Source organism: Mauremys reevesii, linkage group 24 (assembly GCF_016161935.1).
Source record: "Mauremys reevesii isolate NIE-2019 linkage group 24, ASM1616193v1, whole genome shotgun sequence".
Taxonomy (NCBI): domain Eukaryota; kingdom Metazoa; phylum Chordata; order Testudines; family Geoemydidae; genus Mauremys; species Mauremys reevesii.
The window spans coordinates 11325346-11343575 of record NC_052646.1 but is presented as its reverse complement, the minus strand read 5'-3'; the positions used below and the strand labels follow the sequence as shown (position 1 = coordinate 11343575).

Below are 18230 nucleotides of genomic sequence, written 5' to 3'. Positions count from 1 at the left end.
TTCTTTTGAGGACCCCAAAAAGGGAGTGATGGGTGGTGTTACCTGGCCAGCACTTTCTAGGCCCCACCTTTACCTTTCTGTGGGCTCAAGGCATAACCTCGTTAATTTAGGCACTCCCACCCTTACCCAGTTCCTAGGGCTCAGGGCCACCCATTTCCATTTCCTAGGGCTCAGGTTGTAACTAGTTCCTAGGGGTCTGGGTGAAAGGCATCTATCCATATCCAGTTCCTAGGGCTCAGGGCATAATCTTCTGCAGGTTTGTGGGGCCTCTTACCAGTGAAAGAGCCTTACAAAGAAATATAGTAATATTATTAACCTCTATTTATTAACAGTTACCAAAACAGAATACTCACGCTAAGCACAGAATGCTCACCACTCCCAATAAAGCAGACAAACTTTTCCTCTAGCTTCTGCACAGTAGGGTCGGCAGGGTGTTGAGGTCTGGCAGCTCTGATCTTGGCCTGTGTCCTGGAGTTAGGTTCCAAAGAACTCCCTTTTGTACCCCAGTTTGTATAGTTAAACTTGAGTCCTACTTAGCTGTACCTTAACCAATCATTTTAAACAAAGTGATACAAAATATTTCTTTGACCAATCCTAACATATTGCAAAACAATTCTTTACCCAATCATACCCCACCACCTTAGCTGATTTAAATCTTGCAAAATTAGTTATGCAACAGACAGAAATAGTCAAAGAACCAGACAGAGACGGTACAGATAAACAGTAGAGAAGTGAGGACCATAAAGGCAAAAACAATAAAGTAGTATAGATTTCACAATTACAACTGTTGATAAGTGATTCCTTGCCAGACAGACGCTGTCAAACAAAGTTTTCTTTAACCATCTTAAGATCTGTTTCTTTATCTGGTGATTAATATAGGAGCGCCTCCTTAACAGCCTGATATTTCACTGTTTTAATGTAATTTAGATGGAATGTGAGGATGTGACTTTCTGCTTTTTAACTCATGGCTGCTGCTGCTGCTGTCCTAATGTGGCTGCAGAAGAAGGACTCAGACCTTACTGGTGGAATAGCCCAGGTCCTTGTTATTTTATTCACCATTTAGGCCTAATTCCTGACAAAGCAATTCTGGTTCACTGATTTCTGGTACCACACTTCTCGTTTGCACTAGCCAGGTGATCAAGGGTTTTATCCCGTAGGGTTTGAGCACGCAGCCATTCTCCTGAATTGCTGCCCCCAGCTGCAAAGGAGTTAAGTACCTGCCTGCCCCTCCATCCTGCATGCCAACCCCTTGTCCCTAGAGTGCCTTGAGCTATGGGCATACCAGCCAGCAATCAAACTCCGTCCTCCAGGGACATCTTCCTGGGGATTGGACTCTCTCTCTCCTCTGCAGGGAGAACAGAACAAAAAGCTCTGGTATTCCCTGGGGGCATGATTCTGATGGATGAGGGATATTTCCTTCTGTGCTTGGGCTCTCTGCCGTCCCATCTGCAAGGTATAGAGCCCCAGTGAATCAGAGGCAGAGATTTGCTCAGGGACCAGGGCAGCAGCCTTCCATGCAGGACATTTCCAGGGTTTTGCTCACTCCCCTCTTCCCTGGGAGACAGTTCCCCAGCCCTAATCCATCTCTCTATCACAGAGCTTTCCTGGAGATGAAGCTCACCATTCCTTTTGTTCACTTCATCCCATTGCTCCTATTTACACCCCCTAAATTATGCTCCCTTTTGTGCACTACGGGCCTGTCAGCTGTAATCTCGCACTCATGCACACAATGTAGCATACATGCCCAATGTATGTGTGTGCTCATACATGTGCAGATGAGCACACACATACATACTAGTGTGCATGCACACACACATCCTTAATTACAGTTTCACCAAATAATCAGGTTTAGCTCCTTTAGTATTTTCTTATAAAGGAATCCTTCTAGCATCTTTGCTACTCTTCTCTGCTCTCCATCCAGCTGGTCAATATCTTTGCAATGAGGTGTCCAGGATGGAAACAATATCCTGGAGCGCTCTACGGAGGGCCCATCCCCTCCCTGCTCTGGGGATACAGACCAAACTCACAGTACCTTCTTTGCAGCCCTGTGATGCTGGGAGTTGCTATTCACCCTCCCTACTCAGGCTCTTTTACTCTTTCCTGCTGCCCAGTTGTCTTCCTCCCACTGACTATCTGGGTCTGGGATATTTCCCAGACGTCAGACGTACTATTTCCCAAGCTGAATCCCAGTTTGTCCTTCCCATATGTCCAGCTTCTGCAGATCTCTAGGATTATGTCTTTGTCCTTCAGGTGCCAGCAGTTCCTCCCAGTTTAGTATCCACGTTGCATATTATCCACCCAGAGCCTTGGTGAAGATCCAGGAAGAGATAGGGTTGCCAACCCTCCCGGATTGACTTGGCATCTCCAGGAATTAAAGATTAATCTTTAATTAAAGATCATGTCACATGATGAAACCTCCAGGAATACATCCAAACCAAATTGGAAACCCTAGGAAGAGACCAGGTCTAGCAATGGTCATGGCAGTGCCCAGCGATGCTGGGGAGGTTAGCACTGCTCTTTGTTTATAGCCCTGCAGCTAGTTTTCTGTCTTGGCTGCAGTTTTCATCCCCCAGCCAATTTGAATTAATTATAAGCACAGGGTTTAGGAGACACCATGTCATATTCTTTGCTAAAATCCATAGCTGATGTCTTCTGCTTTGTCTTCATCCTTTCCCTTTGTAAAATGCATGTCAACAAAAACAATCAGCTGTGTGTGTGTCAAGATTTATTCCCCAAAGCAACTTACTGCTCAATTCCATTCCCCTCTAGATATTTAGTGATGCTTGTCAGTGTTCCGGCCATTATTTTATATGGGGTGATGGAAGAGTGAGACTTTCAAGAGTTAATTTCCAGGATAGACTCTTGCTTCCTTCTGTGAAGATCAGTACTACAATGCATTTGCTTCCCTCCAGTTGTCCACGATATTTGCCCTGCCCTCTGTGACTTTCCCGAAATTACTGCCATTGGTGCAGTAAGCTCGTTACCCAATTCCCTTATTGCTCCCATCTGCCATTGTGCTGCCCATTCACTGTCCAGAGCAGAGTGTGAGGAACTTCACAAGGACCTAACCTAGCCATGTGAACGGGTCACCTGGTGGCAGGAGAAGTTCAATGTTAATAAATGCAAAGTAATGGACGTCGGAGTGCAATGTTTGAAATGCTCATACTCCTCCCTGGGATCTAAATTAACTGTAATAGTTCATGGAAAAGACCTGGGCATCATTATTGACAGGCCAAGTGAGACGTTTTTCCAAAGTCCAAAAAGGCAAAGGACACGTATAAGGGATGAGATGGAGAATGATGGAATATTTTATCGCCATTCTATAAATCAGTAGTGCAGCCTCACCTGGATACTGTGATGCACTGATCACCCCATCCCAGTGAGGGATTCAAGGAGGTCAGAGAAGTGTGACAAGAGTTAGTAGGGAAACATGCAGTTGTGGCCTGGCAGCCTATATTAGTGGGGGAGGGGGAGTTGTGTGTCTCTGAGGGAGCAGCCTGCTTTCTCTCTTTCTGTTTTGGGGTTCTTGTGAGTTATTATTTTGAGTTGTAAGTACTAAAAGCAGTGTTACATTGCAACTTTCCAGCAGGAGTATTTAATGTTTGTAGTTAACTACGCTGTGGGTCTGCCATGACCATACTACCTGGGGCATGCAAGCCTAGCACTACTCGCTGTGTGGAACTTGCACCATAGGTGCCGAGTTTCTAATCTGCTGGGGGGTGCTCCCCCCGTGACTCTGCCCAGGCCCCACCCCCACTCTATTCCTTCCCCCAATGCCCCACCCCGACCCTGCCCTGCCTCTTCCCGTCCCGCCTTTTCTCTGCTCAGTTCTGCCCCCTCCCCTAAGCATGCTGTGCCTTTGCTCCACCCCCTCCACCCCAGCTGATCTGCAGCAGGCGGTAGGCGCCAGGAGGGTGGGGTAGGTGCTGATTGGTGGGGCCCACTGGCAGGCAGGAGGCACTGCGGGGAGGGAGAAGCATTGATGGAGGGCTGCTGGTGGGTGCTAAGCATCCACCATTTTTTTCCTGTGGGTTCTCCAGCCTCGGAGCACCCACAGAGTTGGCACCTATGACTTGTACATTCCTCCAAAGCAGCCATGGCTTGTCTCACATTGGGAGCCAGGGTTGGATGGGTGGGGTCTCATCCAGTCTGGTGATTCCCATGTCTCTGGGCTATTGAGAGGGGGAAGAAACCATCAGCAGCTCCGTGCCCCCTCACCTGGTACAGTTGCTGGGTGTGTACTGTCCATTGCTCCCCATGCCCAGGCCAGCACCCTGGCCCAGATACTGTTGCTGTATGGGGTACTGTCCATCTACAGCTCCCCGTCCCCAGTGTCCTGGCTCTGCGTGACAAAGTGGGAATTTTCTGTATTTTTATAACTCCTATGTGTGAATCAGTTTCCCATGTCTGTCACATGGTTACCGAGTGCAGGGAGAAAGGACTGTTTGCTCTCAGAGAGACAAGGTGGGTGAGGTAACATCTTTTATTGGACCAACTTCAGTTGGTGAGAGAGACAAGCTTTTGAGCTAACACGGAGCTCTTCTTCAGATCTGGGAAAAGTTCTCAGAGTGGCACAGCTAAGTACACATTGGAACCAATTATTTAGCATAAGGATTTAACACATATTCTAAGCGACCATTCAAGGTAAAGTTGTTCATTAACACCACTGCAGTCATAGGACAAAAAAGGGTGTGTGTGGGTTAAAGATTGTTGTAATAAGCCATAAATCCGGTGTCTTTATTAAGTCCATGATTTTTAGTGTCTAGCAAACTTATGAATTTAAACCTCTAGGCTCATCTTTTGAAGGTGTTGTGCAGGTTTCCTTTGAGGATGAGAACTGAGAGGCCAGGTTAGAGTGATCGCTTTTCGAAGCATTTGCCCACAGGTGCTATGGTGTTTTTGTCTTTTAGCGTTTTTCAGTGTGAGTTCATTTGAGAGCACAGTGATTGTCTCATTTCACCCTCAGAGTTGTTATTGGAGCATTTAGTGCACTGGATGAGGTACACCACGTGTTGGGATAGCTCTTCTAGGATCTATGGATCTTGAAAGGTATGTTGCGGGAACTACTGATCATCATAGCAGTGATGATACCTCTGCAAATGTTGTATCTGTTGTTCTGGCAGGGTCTGATGCCACTGGTGGGTCCTGGTCTTTGGGCAGGTGGGTTGTTTGAAGGCCAGAAGAGGGGGTTTAGGAAAGATTTCTTTCAGGCTGTGGTCCCCTATGACAGTGCAGGGTGAGAACAGGTGAGCCTGCACTCTGATCACCCGATGTAAATTAGTTCTCCTTGAGAAAGCTTAGGGAGGTAATTAGAGAATCGGACTGGCTGGATGGATGGGATGGGAAGCCAAGAAGGAAGTCCCATGGGGGGCAGAGAGGGAGACAGGATGGAATGGGACCAGACCAGACAAGAGCTAGTTGAGCCCAGTTACACTGAGACCACAGGGGCAGGAGACCTTGTTCCCTTTGGGACCAGAAGTGCTGTTGGTGCTGAATATGGACTGTTGCACAGGGATTGCTGTAGAAATGGTGGAGGGAAATTATAATAAAAGGGTTTGGTGAAGGCACAACCACTGGAGTCCATGCAGTTTCTGTGGGGAAGAAGGTAGGAGAGGAGCGATGCCCCGTGACATGTGGGGGTTGTCCGGGATCTTGACTCCCCCAGTTGTGGCGATTGAGAGACACTGGGGAAGCTGCTGCAAATATTTGGCACCCGTACGGTGGAGCAGACTCTGCAGTGGTTGGTGGACCAGCAGAAGAAGCTGCAACAGAGCATGCAATCTTTCCAACAGGCACACCAGCTGGAGAGACAATCCCTGCTGGCCTGGCAAGCAAAGCAACAGAGGAGCTTGCAGAAATTTATCAGGGAGGAAGCACAAGTGCAGCAGCAGTTGCTTCAGATACTGGTGAGTCTTGGTACGGGGAACGGAAACCGGAGCCTGGGGGTCGGCCTGTGTAAAATGGGGCCTTCTGCTGACCCTAATGATTTTTTAATGACATTTGAGAGGGTAGCAATGGGAGTTGGCTGAGACAGAGGAATGCACCCAATTTGGCGGGGAGCTCAAGTGGCCTGCATGGCCTTGGGTGACAAACAGACCAAGGACTTTGATGTCATTAAGGCAGCCATGCTCGTCCGAGTGGGATTGTCTACAGAGAAATATTGGCAGATGCTATGGGCTGTTAGATAGGCTGGAGATGTACGGGCCAGGATATGTGCCCACAGGTTAACTGATTGAAGCCAGGCATGCAGACTGTGGGTGAAGTCATGGACTCCATAATCCTGGAGCAGTTTCTACAAGGCATTCCAGAGAACACCTGTGTCTTGGTGAGGAGGCACCAACCCACAATCCTGGAGACAGCGGTCAAGCTCACAGAAGAGTTTGAGGAAACAGATTTTCCCCACAAGGGGGTGCATTTGTTTAACAGGCTCGAGCTAGGAAAGAGGGTTGGAGAAGTGGTAGGGATGAAGCCTACAGAGAACCCACTCCAGGGAGACTGGAAATTACCTGTTACCAATGTGGGAGACAGGACCTATAAAAAGAGACTGCCCATCTATGGACTGTGAACTGGCATAATGTTGTGGTTGGACTGGGACCTGCGACAGAGGAAAATGCCAACCGTCTCGATGAAGGTGGGGAGGGGATGGGAGAAGGGCCTAGTGGACACTGTATCAGGATGTTCGCTGGCTAGGAAAGATGTGGTAAAGCCACACTGGATCCTTCCCAGAGACAAGCTGAGTTTGGAGTGCATCATGGGGAGAGAAAGCTCTGCCCATTGGCCGAGATTCCCCTGAAGGTCTGGGGAGAGTTCAGGTGGAAATACGTTGGGGTTGTGGATAGGTTGCCACATCTGGTGGTGTTAGGGACAGACTGGAGCCCCTTCCCCTTTAAGAGGAAAGCAGCTAGTTGGGGCCATGTCAAAAAGGAACTGGTCAAAGATGGAGAAAGGGCGTGAAGTAGAGGAGCAGGAGAACCCTAGACAACATGATATAAGCTGAGGATGGCAAAGGGAAACAAATGTTCCCAAGCGGAAAAGAGGAGGAATTGGCCGAGTGGGCATTAGGAGAAAGGGGAAGGCAGGACATACCAGAGTGGGATGGGCTGTTCTTGGAAGGTTCGCTACCAGGGCCTCAAGAAGAGGAGCCCCGAGATAAGTGGGTAGGACTAGGAGAGCAAGAGTGCACAGAGGAAAAACATGGGGAGGGGACAGGATAGACCCCACTCTAAAGCAAAGAGAGTGACAGGGAGGAGTTAAACCCTTGAGTTGCCCTTGGTGTGAAGACCAGTGGGTCAAAACAGAATCATGGGGGTGTCCCCCACCCACAAAATGTGACTTCTGTAGGTGGAGGGGGGATAATCACCCTGGGGGTGAGCACAGGAAAGAGGTACCTGGCACCTCCTCTATAGAAGGGCGGGCCAGAGGCAGAAGGAACGTTAGTGGTAGGCAAGGGTGGAGGTGCGTGACAGAGTGCAGGGTGCACACAGGTGAGTCTGTCCTTTGATCACTCTGATGTTCATTAGTTCCCCTTGAGAAAGCTGAGGGAGATAATTAGACCATCTGTTTGGGCAGACAAGCAGGCAGGAAGGAAGTCCCATGGGGACAGGGAAGAGAGAGGGGACCTGGGCTAATTGAAACCAGTTACACCGAGGTCTCAGGGGAAGGAGACATTTGTACCTCACAGGTCCTAGGGAGAGGGCAAAAGGCCCTTTTGGTGCTGTAAAGAGACTGTTGCACAGGAATTGCTGTAGAAATGGTGGAGGGAACTTAAAATGAAGGAACAAGAACTAGAGTCTGCGCAGTTTCTGCAGGGAAGAAGGTAGGAGAGGAGCCATGACCCGTAACATCCCCATTGAGTTAAGTTCCCTCTAAGCTGTGCGACTATGCAGCAGGCTGTTCAGGGCTGCGCGGCGGGCAGAGGCGCTCTCCCCCAGTCCTCTCTCCCCACCGCAGCCCTGGGGAACCCTGCACCCCAAACCCCTCATCCCTGCCCCCCCAGAGCCTGCATCTCCAGCCAGAACCCTCACCCCCCTGCACCCCAACCCTCTGCCCCAGCCCTGAGCCCCCTCCCATACTCTGAACCCCTCGGCCCCACCCCCACCACACATCGCCTCCATATTGGTGCACCTAACAAAATTCATTCTGCACATGGATGTAAAAAAAACTTAGCAGGAACTTTGCCATTGAGTATGGGTTGTAACTATTTAATGATACCTCGTCTGGGTTCCAGTGTGGGATGACAGGTGACAACTAGGGATGTGCGCTCTGAAGGTTTTGTTCCCTATATTGAAGCAGGTTCTCTTGTGGTATTTTAGTGGCCCATTCCAGGCTGTGATCTACTTCTCTGGTGGAGTGTCCTTGTTTGGTGAAGGCAGTTTTACATGTGTTAAGGTGTGTGTCCTAGGCTTCCTCCTTCGAGCATATTCCTCAGTATCTGAGGGCCTGGCTGTAGATAAAGAATTTCTTGGTGTGCTTGGGGTGATTACTGGATCTGTGTTTCTTGTCTGTGGTTTTCTGTCAGGTTCCATTGTTGAAACTGATTGTGATGTCCAGGAAGTTGATGCTGGTGCAGCAATGTTCTCAGGGCAGGCTAAGAAACATCAGTTTGAATGTTGCCTAGCTGTCTGAGCTGGGATAGGCCATTAGAAAGGACAAAGTAAAGGAGGGCTGTTGGTGCTGTAAAGAGACTGTTGCACAGGAATTGCTGTAGAAATGGTGGAGGGAACTTAAAATGAAGGAACAAGAACTAGAGTCTGCGCAGTTTCTGCAGGGAAGAAGGTAGGAGAGGAGCCATCCCGCAAAGTAAAGGAGAATTGGAGAAGACAATGGTGAAGCCAATCATCAGGACATGGACACCTAGTAACTAAGGACCTACAGGGAGAGGGATTTCCCCACTTGTCAGCAGGAAAACTGAGCAAAAAGCCCAGCTTGACGACAAAGGATGGGGAAGGTGGGAGGTGGGGGGTAAGGGTTGGCTGCTGGAAGGAATCAGGGACTCTCACCTGGGAACTGACTAAGGAGGTCAGACAGAGACTGAACATGGGATTCACTACAGGGCTCTGGGCTGACCAGAATGGTCCATGCTTTAACCTTCCTGTCTCTGTTCTAACTTATGGACTGCCAATGCTCTATTGTGGCTGACTAATAAACCCGACAGTGCTCTGTGAGGATCACTCTAAATACTGGCAGGGGAACATTAGTCCCTGCGGAGTGGACAAGTCTCTCCCAGGAGTCTGTCTCTGTTGGACTCACTGAGCAGAGCTCATGGTGTGGAGCAGGAGTTCTGGAGCCCAAAGGTTCAGGAGGTGGTGAGGCCGCATGGCTGACTCTGAAGGAAGAGGGAGGGGGCACAGCACTAGTCCTGTGGATCCGGGACACTCAGATAGTGCTGCTGGGTGTTTACCATCCATGGCTCCCCAAACCTGTGCCTTGGCCTGGCCCTGCTACTGCGTGAGTACTGTCTACTTCTCCCCACCCCCAGCACCCTGGTACTGCTGCTGGCTGAGTACTGTCTGCTGCTTTCTGTCCCTGTGGTCTGGTACTGCTAGTGGGTGTGCACCATCCACTGCTCCCCACTGCTGCTGGGGGTGTACCATTGTCACAGATCCGTGCTGCACCCCCAGCTTTGGAATAGTGTCTGGCAGGAACCTCTTCCTTCAGGATTGGCCACATGGCCTTGCTGTCACCTGGGACTGAACCTCTGGGCTCCAGCACTTCTGCCCAGGGCCAGCTCCAGCTTTCTTGCCACCCCAAGTGGCGAAGAGAGGGGGGGAAAAAAAGTGTGATTGGCGGCACTTCAGCGGCAACTCTATCGCACCGCTTTGTTCTTCAGCGGCAATTCAGCAGCCGGACCATCCCTAGCTTAGCTCAGCTCTAAAGAGCCCCTAGGTCAAAGCAGGTGAGACCCTCTCAGGCCAGGAAGATGCTTCCCATGAGAGTGACTGGCAGTATCACAGCATATCCCAGACTGTCCTCCCCACCCAGGGACCTCATCATTCCCCCTCCCTGATTGCATCCCACAGAACCAATTGCTCCCCATCCCATGGACCCCATCACTGTCCCTCCGTGATCCCAATCCACAGACCCCATCACTCCCCCTTTCCATCCCAGCCCACAGACCCACTCCTTGATCCCAGCCCACCATCACTCCCCCTTCCTGATCCCTGCCTCTTCCACTCAGCTAGCTCCAACTCCATCTGCCTCCCTGCTTCTCTGTCAGCCCCAGCAATGGGGTCCACATGCCTGCCTCACCTCCTTCCAGCTGCAGTAGCTCCCACGGGCTGGCACAGTCTCCCAGCTGTCCTGGGTGGCTGGGTTACCCACTCACTGGAGGTCAGGGTCTGACCCCAGGATATTGACTCCCCCAGACAGACCTTGCTAGAGCCACTGTGCTGCGCCTGCCTCCTTGTGGAGTTTAGCTGCTTCTCTACCGGGGACCTGTTCCTTCCTGGCTCTGCTTTTGGGCCATTGATCCCAGCCTGAGCTGGGCTCCTGGCCTGCAGCACTGTGTGACGGCCAGACACATGGGCAGTGGAGAAATAGTCGGGGGCTGGGAGAGGTGGTTGGCTTGGCTCTGAGAAGAGCCAGCTGCCCCTGCTCCCAGGCAGGGCAAGGTGCTGCAGATGCTCCTTGAGGGATGTTTGCTCATAGGCCCTGCACCAGGAGTTCCCCTGGGATCCACTGAAACATGAAGCCTGCCCAGACGCCGGCAGCATGGCCCAAGGAGTTGGCGGACTGGGCACTCAGCAGGGGTGTGCTGGGGGAACCAGGCCATAGGGCACTGGGCCCTGGCCTGCAGAGGGAGCTGAAGGCAGGTGCTATTGATGGGGCCCTGGGAGCTTGGGGTTGCTGTGCAGTGAGCAGGGCTTACAAAGTGTCCTGTAGCCAGGGACTTGGTCTGTGAGATGCAGGAACTTAAGAGGAGGCCAATGTCAAATGGCATCAGCACTGGGGAGATATGTGCCCAGGCCTGCCCTTAGGGCCTCCCTGGCCAGGTCTCTACTGCTGTCTCCACTCTTCCACCCTGCTCCCCTGGCCCTTCCCCAGAGTTTGTCCCAGGTCTCTCTCTAGCTCTTCCCACTCCTGTGCTGAGTAAAACAGCCAGGTTATGGCAATGCCAGGGCTGGGGCTTCCCTGTGCTGCTCTTCCCAGGGTCATGGAGCTGTGGTGGGGAACTAAGAGCCCACTTGTGTGGTCCTGGGCCCCTGGGTAGACGGGCCTGGGATGTCAGTGAGACTCTGTCCCGTCAGCAAAGGATCTTTAACCCACGGAGCTGGTTCTGCCAGCGTTCGGATGGCAATGTGCAGGGGGCGGCCTTGACATTGTCAATGGGCTTGTGTCTCTGTTCAGCACCATTTAAACCTGCCACCACCTCTCCAGATGGCACAGCCCGGTGGTACTGCAGAATGGAGCAGGCTACCTTCTCCCAGGTGCCCTGCAGCCGCCCCCACCATTCTCAGCTGTCTAGCTGGATGCCCCTTGGTCAACTCATCCTCACATCTGCTCCCTCTCCAATCGCCTGCAGGCACCAGGTTCCTGAGCAGCCTCAGGGGCTGCTTTTGGCATGGCTCCAGGCCCTCTCCCCATGCGTGGCATGTTGCGTTCGCACTAAGTTTCCTTTCGCAGGCAGTTGCTGTGCAGTAAACTCAGGTCCCAGCTGTCCCCTGGGACATGGCTTTGCTCGGGGCCTGGGAGGCTCCTTCTGCCTGTGGCTCTTGTTGCACAGCTGCTGTGGATATGTAGTGCCAGCTCCATGCCCCGAGCAAGGACACTGCTGGCTCGGGCGACCCACTACTCAGCCTGCCTTGCACCTGCGTGGAGGCAGGAGCAATTTGGAAGTGAGCGGCTGTGGGTGTCCCAGGAGAGATGGGCAGTTTATTGTGAGGGGGCAGTGTGTGTGTTTGTGTTTTGGGGGGCCAGGGGATGTCTGTGTGTGTTCAGAGCGGTGTTGTGAGCAGGCATCTTTCTCAACCTGTTCTACAAACACTCTGCTTCTTATGGGCCAGATTTTCAAATGAGCACAGCACCCAGCAGCTCCCACTGTCAAGGAGAATCCCACTCTGCTTGCCCCTCCCCTCACCCCCCCTAGAACAATGGAGAATCCCCCTGTGCTGGGGTGGCTCATCTCTCGTGAGCACTTCCGGCATGTGCATGCGGACTTGTCTTCTCTGCTTGCAGTGCCCCCTGTCGGATCTTCAGGGGCTCAGCCCTCGGCTAAGCCACACACAGTCTATATGTCTGAGCCCACAAACAAACCAACCCCTTGCAGGGCAAAAGGTTCAACAGGGCCTGTCACAGTGCCCTGGATAATGTCTTCAGCCCTGTCTCTGGGCTCAGTTCTCAGCCCCTTCTGGGCTAGTTTCAATCCGTCTCTGGTCTAGTATAGAGCAGTGCCCCAAGGGCCTTCTACCTGGAGACTCTGCATCCTGTGCTTCCCTTGGGCCTTTGAACAGCATTTATCCCCTTCTCGGGGCTCTGGCCACTCTGTGGGGGTGGGGGATCCAGAACCCAGGCCCACCCACTACTCCAGATCCCAACCCAGGGGCCCTATAACTAGCAGCCACATGCTACTTCCTGTAACAGTGGCTGCTGCTTTTCCCTGGGCCACTTCCCACACAGCCCCTTCTGCTTCACCCTTCCTCAGGGCTGAAGCTCTCACTGGAGCTCCAGCAGCATCCCAGGGGCTCCACTGGTGCCAGCCAGCAACTGAACTGCTCATGCTGACCCTGATCCTCCTTTTCATAGAATCATAGAATCTCAGGGTTGGAAGGGACCTCAGGAGGTATCTAGTCCAACCCCCTGCTCAAAGCAGGACCAAACCCAACTAAATCATCCCAGCCAGGGCTTTGTCAAGCCTGACCTTAAAAACCTCTAAGGAAGGAGATTCCACCACCTCCCTAGGTAACCCATTCCAGTGCTTCACCGCCCTACTAGTGAAAAAGTTTTTCCTAATGTCCAACCTAAACCTCCCCCTCTGCAACTTGAGACCACTACTCCTTGTTTTGTCATCTTCTACCACTGAGAACAGTCTAGATCCATCCTCTTTGGAACCCCCTTTCAGATAGTTGAAAGCAGCTATCAAATCCCCCCTCATTCTTCTCTTCTGCAGACTAAACAATCCCAGTTCCCTCAGCCTCTCCTCATAAGTCATGTGCTCCAGCCCCGTAATCATTTTTGTTGCCCTCCGCTGGACTCTCTCCAATTTATCCACATCCTTCTTGTAGTGTGGGGCCCAAAACTGGACAGAGTACTCCAAATGAGGCCTCACCAGTGCTGAATAGAGGGGAATGATCACATCCCTCGATCTGCTGGAAATGCCCCTACTTATACAACCCAAAATGCCATTAGCCTTCTTGGCAACAAGGGCACACTGTTGACTCATATTCAGCTTTTCGTCCACCGTAACCCCTAGGTCCTTTTCTGCAGAACTGCTGCCCAGCCATTCGGTCCCTAGTCTGTAGCAGTGCATGGGATTCTTCCGTCCTAAGTGCAGGACTCTGCACTTGTCCTTGTTGAACCTCATCATATTTCTTTTGGCCCAATCCTCTAATTTGTCTAGGTCCCTCTGTATCCTATCCCTACCCTCCAGCATATCAACCACTCCTCCCAGTTTAGTGTCATCTGCAAACTTGCTGAGGGTGCAGTCCACACCATCCTCCAGATCGTTAATGAAGATAACTGTGCCTGCTGCACACTGATTGGCTGCTTTGCTGCAGCCTCTCTAGGCAGGCCTGGAGGATCCACCTTTATGGCTCCTTTTCTGGGTCAAGGTGTGGCAGGAGCGTGAGGCTTCCAGCAGGGGGCCTCATAGGGCCTGGTACATCGTGTCATACTGCCTCCCCTCACACAGAGAACAATGGAGAGTCCCCCTCTCCTCCCCCCTCCCCGCACTGAGAACAATGGAGAGTCTCCCTCTCTTCCCCTCATGCACAAAACAATAGAGAATCTCCCTCCCCTCCCTCATGGAGAAAATGGAGATTCCCCCTCCCCAGGCAAAGAATGAGGGAGAGTTCCTCTCCCCTCCCGCCCCCAGAGAACAATGGAGAGTCCCCCTTTCATCTCTCCCTCACAGAGAACAAAGGAGAGTTCCCCTCTCCTCTGCCCCCCCCCCCACCAAGGGAGATTCCTCTACCCCTCCCCCACAGACAACAATGGAGAATCCCCCTCCCCTCTCCCACAGAGATCAATGGGGCTGCTCAGGCTGCTGAGCTCTTTTGAAAATCTGCTCATCTGTGAGGTCCAGGCTCAGCCCCTTCCTGGGTCAGTAACAAGAAAATCCCCAGGCAGCTCACAGAGTCATCTCATGCCCTTTCCAGGTGGATTTCCCTGGCTGGAGGAGCTCAGAGAATGGGGGGAAAAGGGGTTCTTGAGGTGCTCTGTTATCTGCGAAGGAGCCTGTGATCAAAGGGAATTTTCTGTAGTATTTTTATGACCTGACCCCCCTCAGTTCTGACTATGTTTTTCAAGGCTGTGGGGGGGAAAGCACTGTTTGCTCTCAGGGCAGGCCGGGAGACATAGGTGTCAATATCACCTGCCTGTCTGAGTCTGAATAGCCCCTTAAAAAGGGCTGGCCGAGGCTGACCCCATGTCAGTGGAGAATCTGAGAAGACAATTGCAAACTCAGTCACCAGGATATTGACACCTAGCAACCAAGGATTCACAGGCAGGAGGATTTCCCCACTCTCAGCAAAGACCCCCGCTGGAGAAGAAAGGATGGGGAAAGTGTGAGGTGGGGTGGGGGTAAGAATTGGCTGCTGGAAGGAGTCAGAGCTCTCACCTGGGAACTGACTGAGGAGGTCAGGCCGAGCCTGAATATGGGCTTCACTACAGTGTATCTGGGCTGACCAGAATGTCTTCCTGTCTCTGTACTAGCCTACGGCCTCCCGCTGCTGTGTTCCAGCTGACTGATAAACCCGTCTGTTTCATAGAAACTGGGTTTCATAGAATATCAGGGTTGGAAGTGACCTCAGGAGGTCATCTAGTCCACCCCCCTGCTCAAAGCAGGGCCAGTCTCCAGACAGATTTTTGAACTCACAACCCTGTGTTTAGCAGGCCAATGCTCAAATCACTGAGCTATCCTTGCCCCCGAAACATGGGTGACACTGACATGTCCTGTTTTGGAAATGCTGTGTGAAGATCACTGCAAATACTGGATGGGGTGCACCAATCCTTGCCAAGTGGACAAGTCTCTGCTAGGAATGCAGCTCAGTTGGACTTGCTGAGCAGAGCTGATGGCTTGAAGCAGGAGTGCTGGAGCCCAGAGGTTCAGTCTCAGGAGGTGTTGCGTTTGCATGGCCGACCCTGAAGGGAGAGTGTGACCCTGTGGAGGCCTGGCATGCTAAAGCATTCCTCCATGAGACTGTTCCAAAACTGGGGGTGTAGCACCCATCCTGGGGATCCATGTGCCACACCCCAGCAGAGATTTTGGTGTTTTCAGGCCCAGACCTGTCTGCTCTGCCTGGACCAGCATCTCTCCTGCTGTGCACCTGGGTTACTGCTGGGCGGGGGCTGCACAACCTAAAGGCTGGGGCCTGTCCAAAGCTGGTGAGCCAGCTGAGGGCAAGGGTGAGAGGCTTCCCCTGGCCATGGACTTGTGGGGCAGTGGCCAGAGTATGGCCTATGTGTGTCCATGGCTGCACAGTGTGTCAGCAACAGCAGTCACATGCACACCTGCCCCGTGCCGTGCTGGGCACCAGTATCTGTGGGAAGACATGTAACACCAACAAACCCCAGTTGTCGGTGGGTGGGATCAAACCTGGGATCTCTGGAGCTTAGTGCATGGGCCTCTACCGCATGAGCTAAAAGCCAACGGGCTCTTAGCTAAGGCTGTAGAGCAGAGGTCGGCAACTTTTCAGAAGTGGTGTGCCGAGTCATCATTTATTCACTCTAATTTAAGGTTTCGCGTGCCAGTCATACATTTGAATGTTTTTTGAAGGTCTCTTTCTATAAGTCTATAATATATAACTAAACTATTGTTGTATGTAAAGTAAATAAGGTTTTAAAAAGGTTTAAGAAGCTTCATTTAAAATTAAATTAAAATGCAGAGCCCCCGGACCGGTGGCCAGGACCCGGGCAGTGTGAGTGCTACTGAAAATCAGCTTGTGAGCCGCCTTTGGCACGCGTGCCATAGGTTGCCTATGCCTGCTGTAGCACAAACTCATTAATCTCTTTCTCTCTAAGTCAGGGGTTCTCAAACTGGGGGTTGGGCCTCCTCAGGGGGTCGTGAGGTTATTACAGGGCGGGTCATGAGCTGTCAGCCTCCACCGCCAAACCCCGCTGTGCCTCCCGCATTTATAATGGTGTTAAATATATAACAAAGTGTTTTTAATTTAGAGGGGGGGGGTCACACTCAGAGGCTTGCTGTGTGAAAGGGGTCACCAGAATAAAAGTTTGAGAACCACTGCTCTAAGTGGTCTCGGTGCCACTAATTGGGACAGAACACCGCACCCAGGAGGTGTGTGGGTTACAGACACACATCAAGAGAAATCTTGGGTAATCTGCATGGGAGGGGCTGACACCATCCCTTTACCCCGGGTCTGTGGCTCTGACAATGCTCTGGACATCAGTGAGGGGGACCTCAGAGCCTCCTGAGCTGAGACTGCATCTCTCCCGTGGGCACTAATGTCTTCAAGATTGCTCTGGCTGCTGCCCAGCTCTGGGTGCTGCCCTCACCAACAAGTAGCAGCTGCTTGGGGTGACTGATCCACCCTGGTAAAGTGTGTGGCATCTTCCCTAGTGTTGCCACCCATCTGGGTTTTACCTGGACAGTCCGGTTTTTGGCTTTCGTGTCTGGGTGCCATTTAGGCTTGCCAGATGCCTGGTTTTGAAAAGGAGACCTGGCAACCCTAAATGGCATCCAACCCAAAAGTCTGGTTGCTGCAGCGTAGGGGGGAGGTGCCGGGTCATTAACCCATGCCAGTCCCTGCTCAGCCAGGGCTACCTCCTACCTGCAGGCAGGCTCCTTGAGAGATCCAGCAGGGGTCAGGGAGAGAGGAGTGAGCGACGGGGGCGTGGCCTTGGGGAAAAAGGTGGGACAGGGCCTTGGGGGAAAGCAGTGGAGAAGGGGGCGGGGCCTTGTGGGAAGAAGTGGAGCAAGGTGGGGCCTTGGGGGGGAAGAGGTGAAGCAGGGGCAGGGCCTTAGAGAAGAGGTGGGGCAGGGGGCGTGGCCTCGGATGAAGAGGAGGAGCAGGGTTCAGGCTTTGGGGTAGAGGCAGGCAGGATAGAGGGCCTGGAGGATTCGGTTACCAGCAATTAGAAAGGTGGCAACCCTATTCTGCCCACAGCTGGGGAAACTCCTCCTCACCATGGGCTGAGGTCCACAGCTGTTTAAATCGCCATGTGTGGGCTGGCATAGTGGCGTGAGTATGTTCACAGCACTGAGTGTGAGCGACCGAGTGCCACCTAGGGCGGTTTCAGAGCAGAAAGCGTGTGGAGTGGGGTGTCTCCGAAGAGAGGAACCCTTTGAAACAACTGCATGCGTGGCCCACACAACAGTCCCTGCTGCCCGCTTCTATCAAAAAAGGAAACCAATAGACCTCTGTGCAGGTAGTGAGAGGCGCACACCAGCCCGCAAGTCCTCGGAGGCTCCCTCTGGAGTGGCCAGCCACAGTTCCACTAGGCACTCACAGAGCTCTCAGTTCCTGCGTTCCCAAAGGACCAGCACGCACAGGCTCCGCAGGCTCAGGTCAGGATCACCGGTCCACGTAGCACGCAGCTTTGACCTATGTTCATAGTTGTTGCCGGCCCAGAGGGCCCGAGGGGGCAACAGCGGGGTTCGTTGCCCGGTGTGCGTTGCACTAATTAACACACCAGGGTGGAGAAGCAAACCAAGTTTATTTGAGCTCAAAAAAAGGTGCAAGGGAGAAATAGCAATTTTAAATCCTGCACACCCGCCCGCTGGCGGGGTCCCAGTATTTATATTTTAAGCTGTTTGTGTAAGCCTTTTTTTTTTAACTCCTTTTTTTCCAACAGCAGTTACTTTAAGCATTACATTTTAGCGTGTTAGAAAAGTTCTCGTTCGCATGCTTATTTTTGGCCTTGTCAGCCCAGGCGCATGTAGACTTTTCCCCTTTCTTCCCCTTTTTATTACTACTGCTTTTGCTAGTTTGAGCGAAGCTACAGCTGTTAGCTGTTTGCTAGAAAAGCTGACTGTTACACATTTTGCTTTTAGGCTGTTAACATTTAGGTTGGTTGAAGTTTACAAGATGAAGTTGCTTTGGCTCACGTAGACCCAG

General features: G+C 52.0%; 1 protein-coding gene across 5 annotated transcripts in view; it reads left to right on the top strand.

Annotated features, from left to right (window-relative positions):
• The window catches only part of CADM3 (cell adhesion molecule 3), a 122042-nt gene that overhangs the window by 45518 nt on the left and 58294 nt on the right, over positions 1-18230 (top strand). For 3 of the 5 annotated variants that reach the window (XM_039512648.1, XM_039512645.1, XM_039512647.1), the window contains exon 2: positions 5793-5906. The exons of 1 other annotated variant lie outside the window; for it this stretch is intronic. In XM_039512648.1, coding sequence (XP_039368582.1) covers positions 5793-5906 — 114 coding nt within the window. Of the gene's footprint in view, positions 1-5792; positions 5907-17614; positions 17681-18230 lie in introns of those variants that run through there. One more of the 5 variants, XM_039512649.1, reaches the window with a different exon arrangement.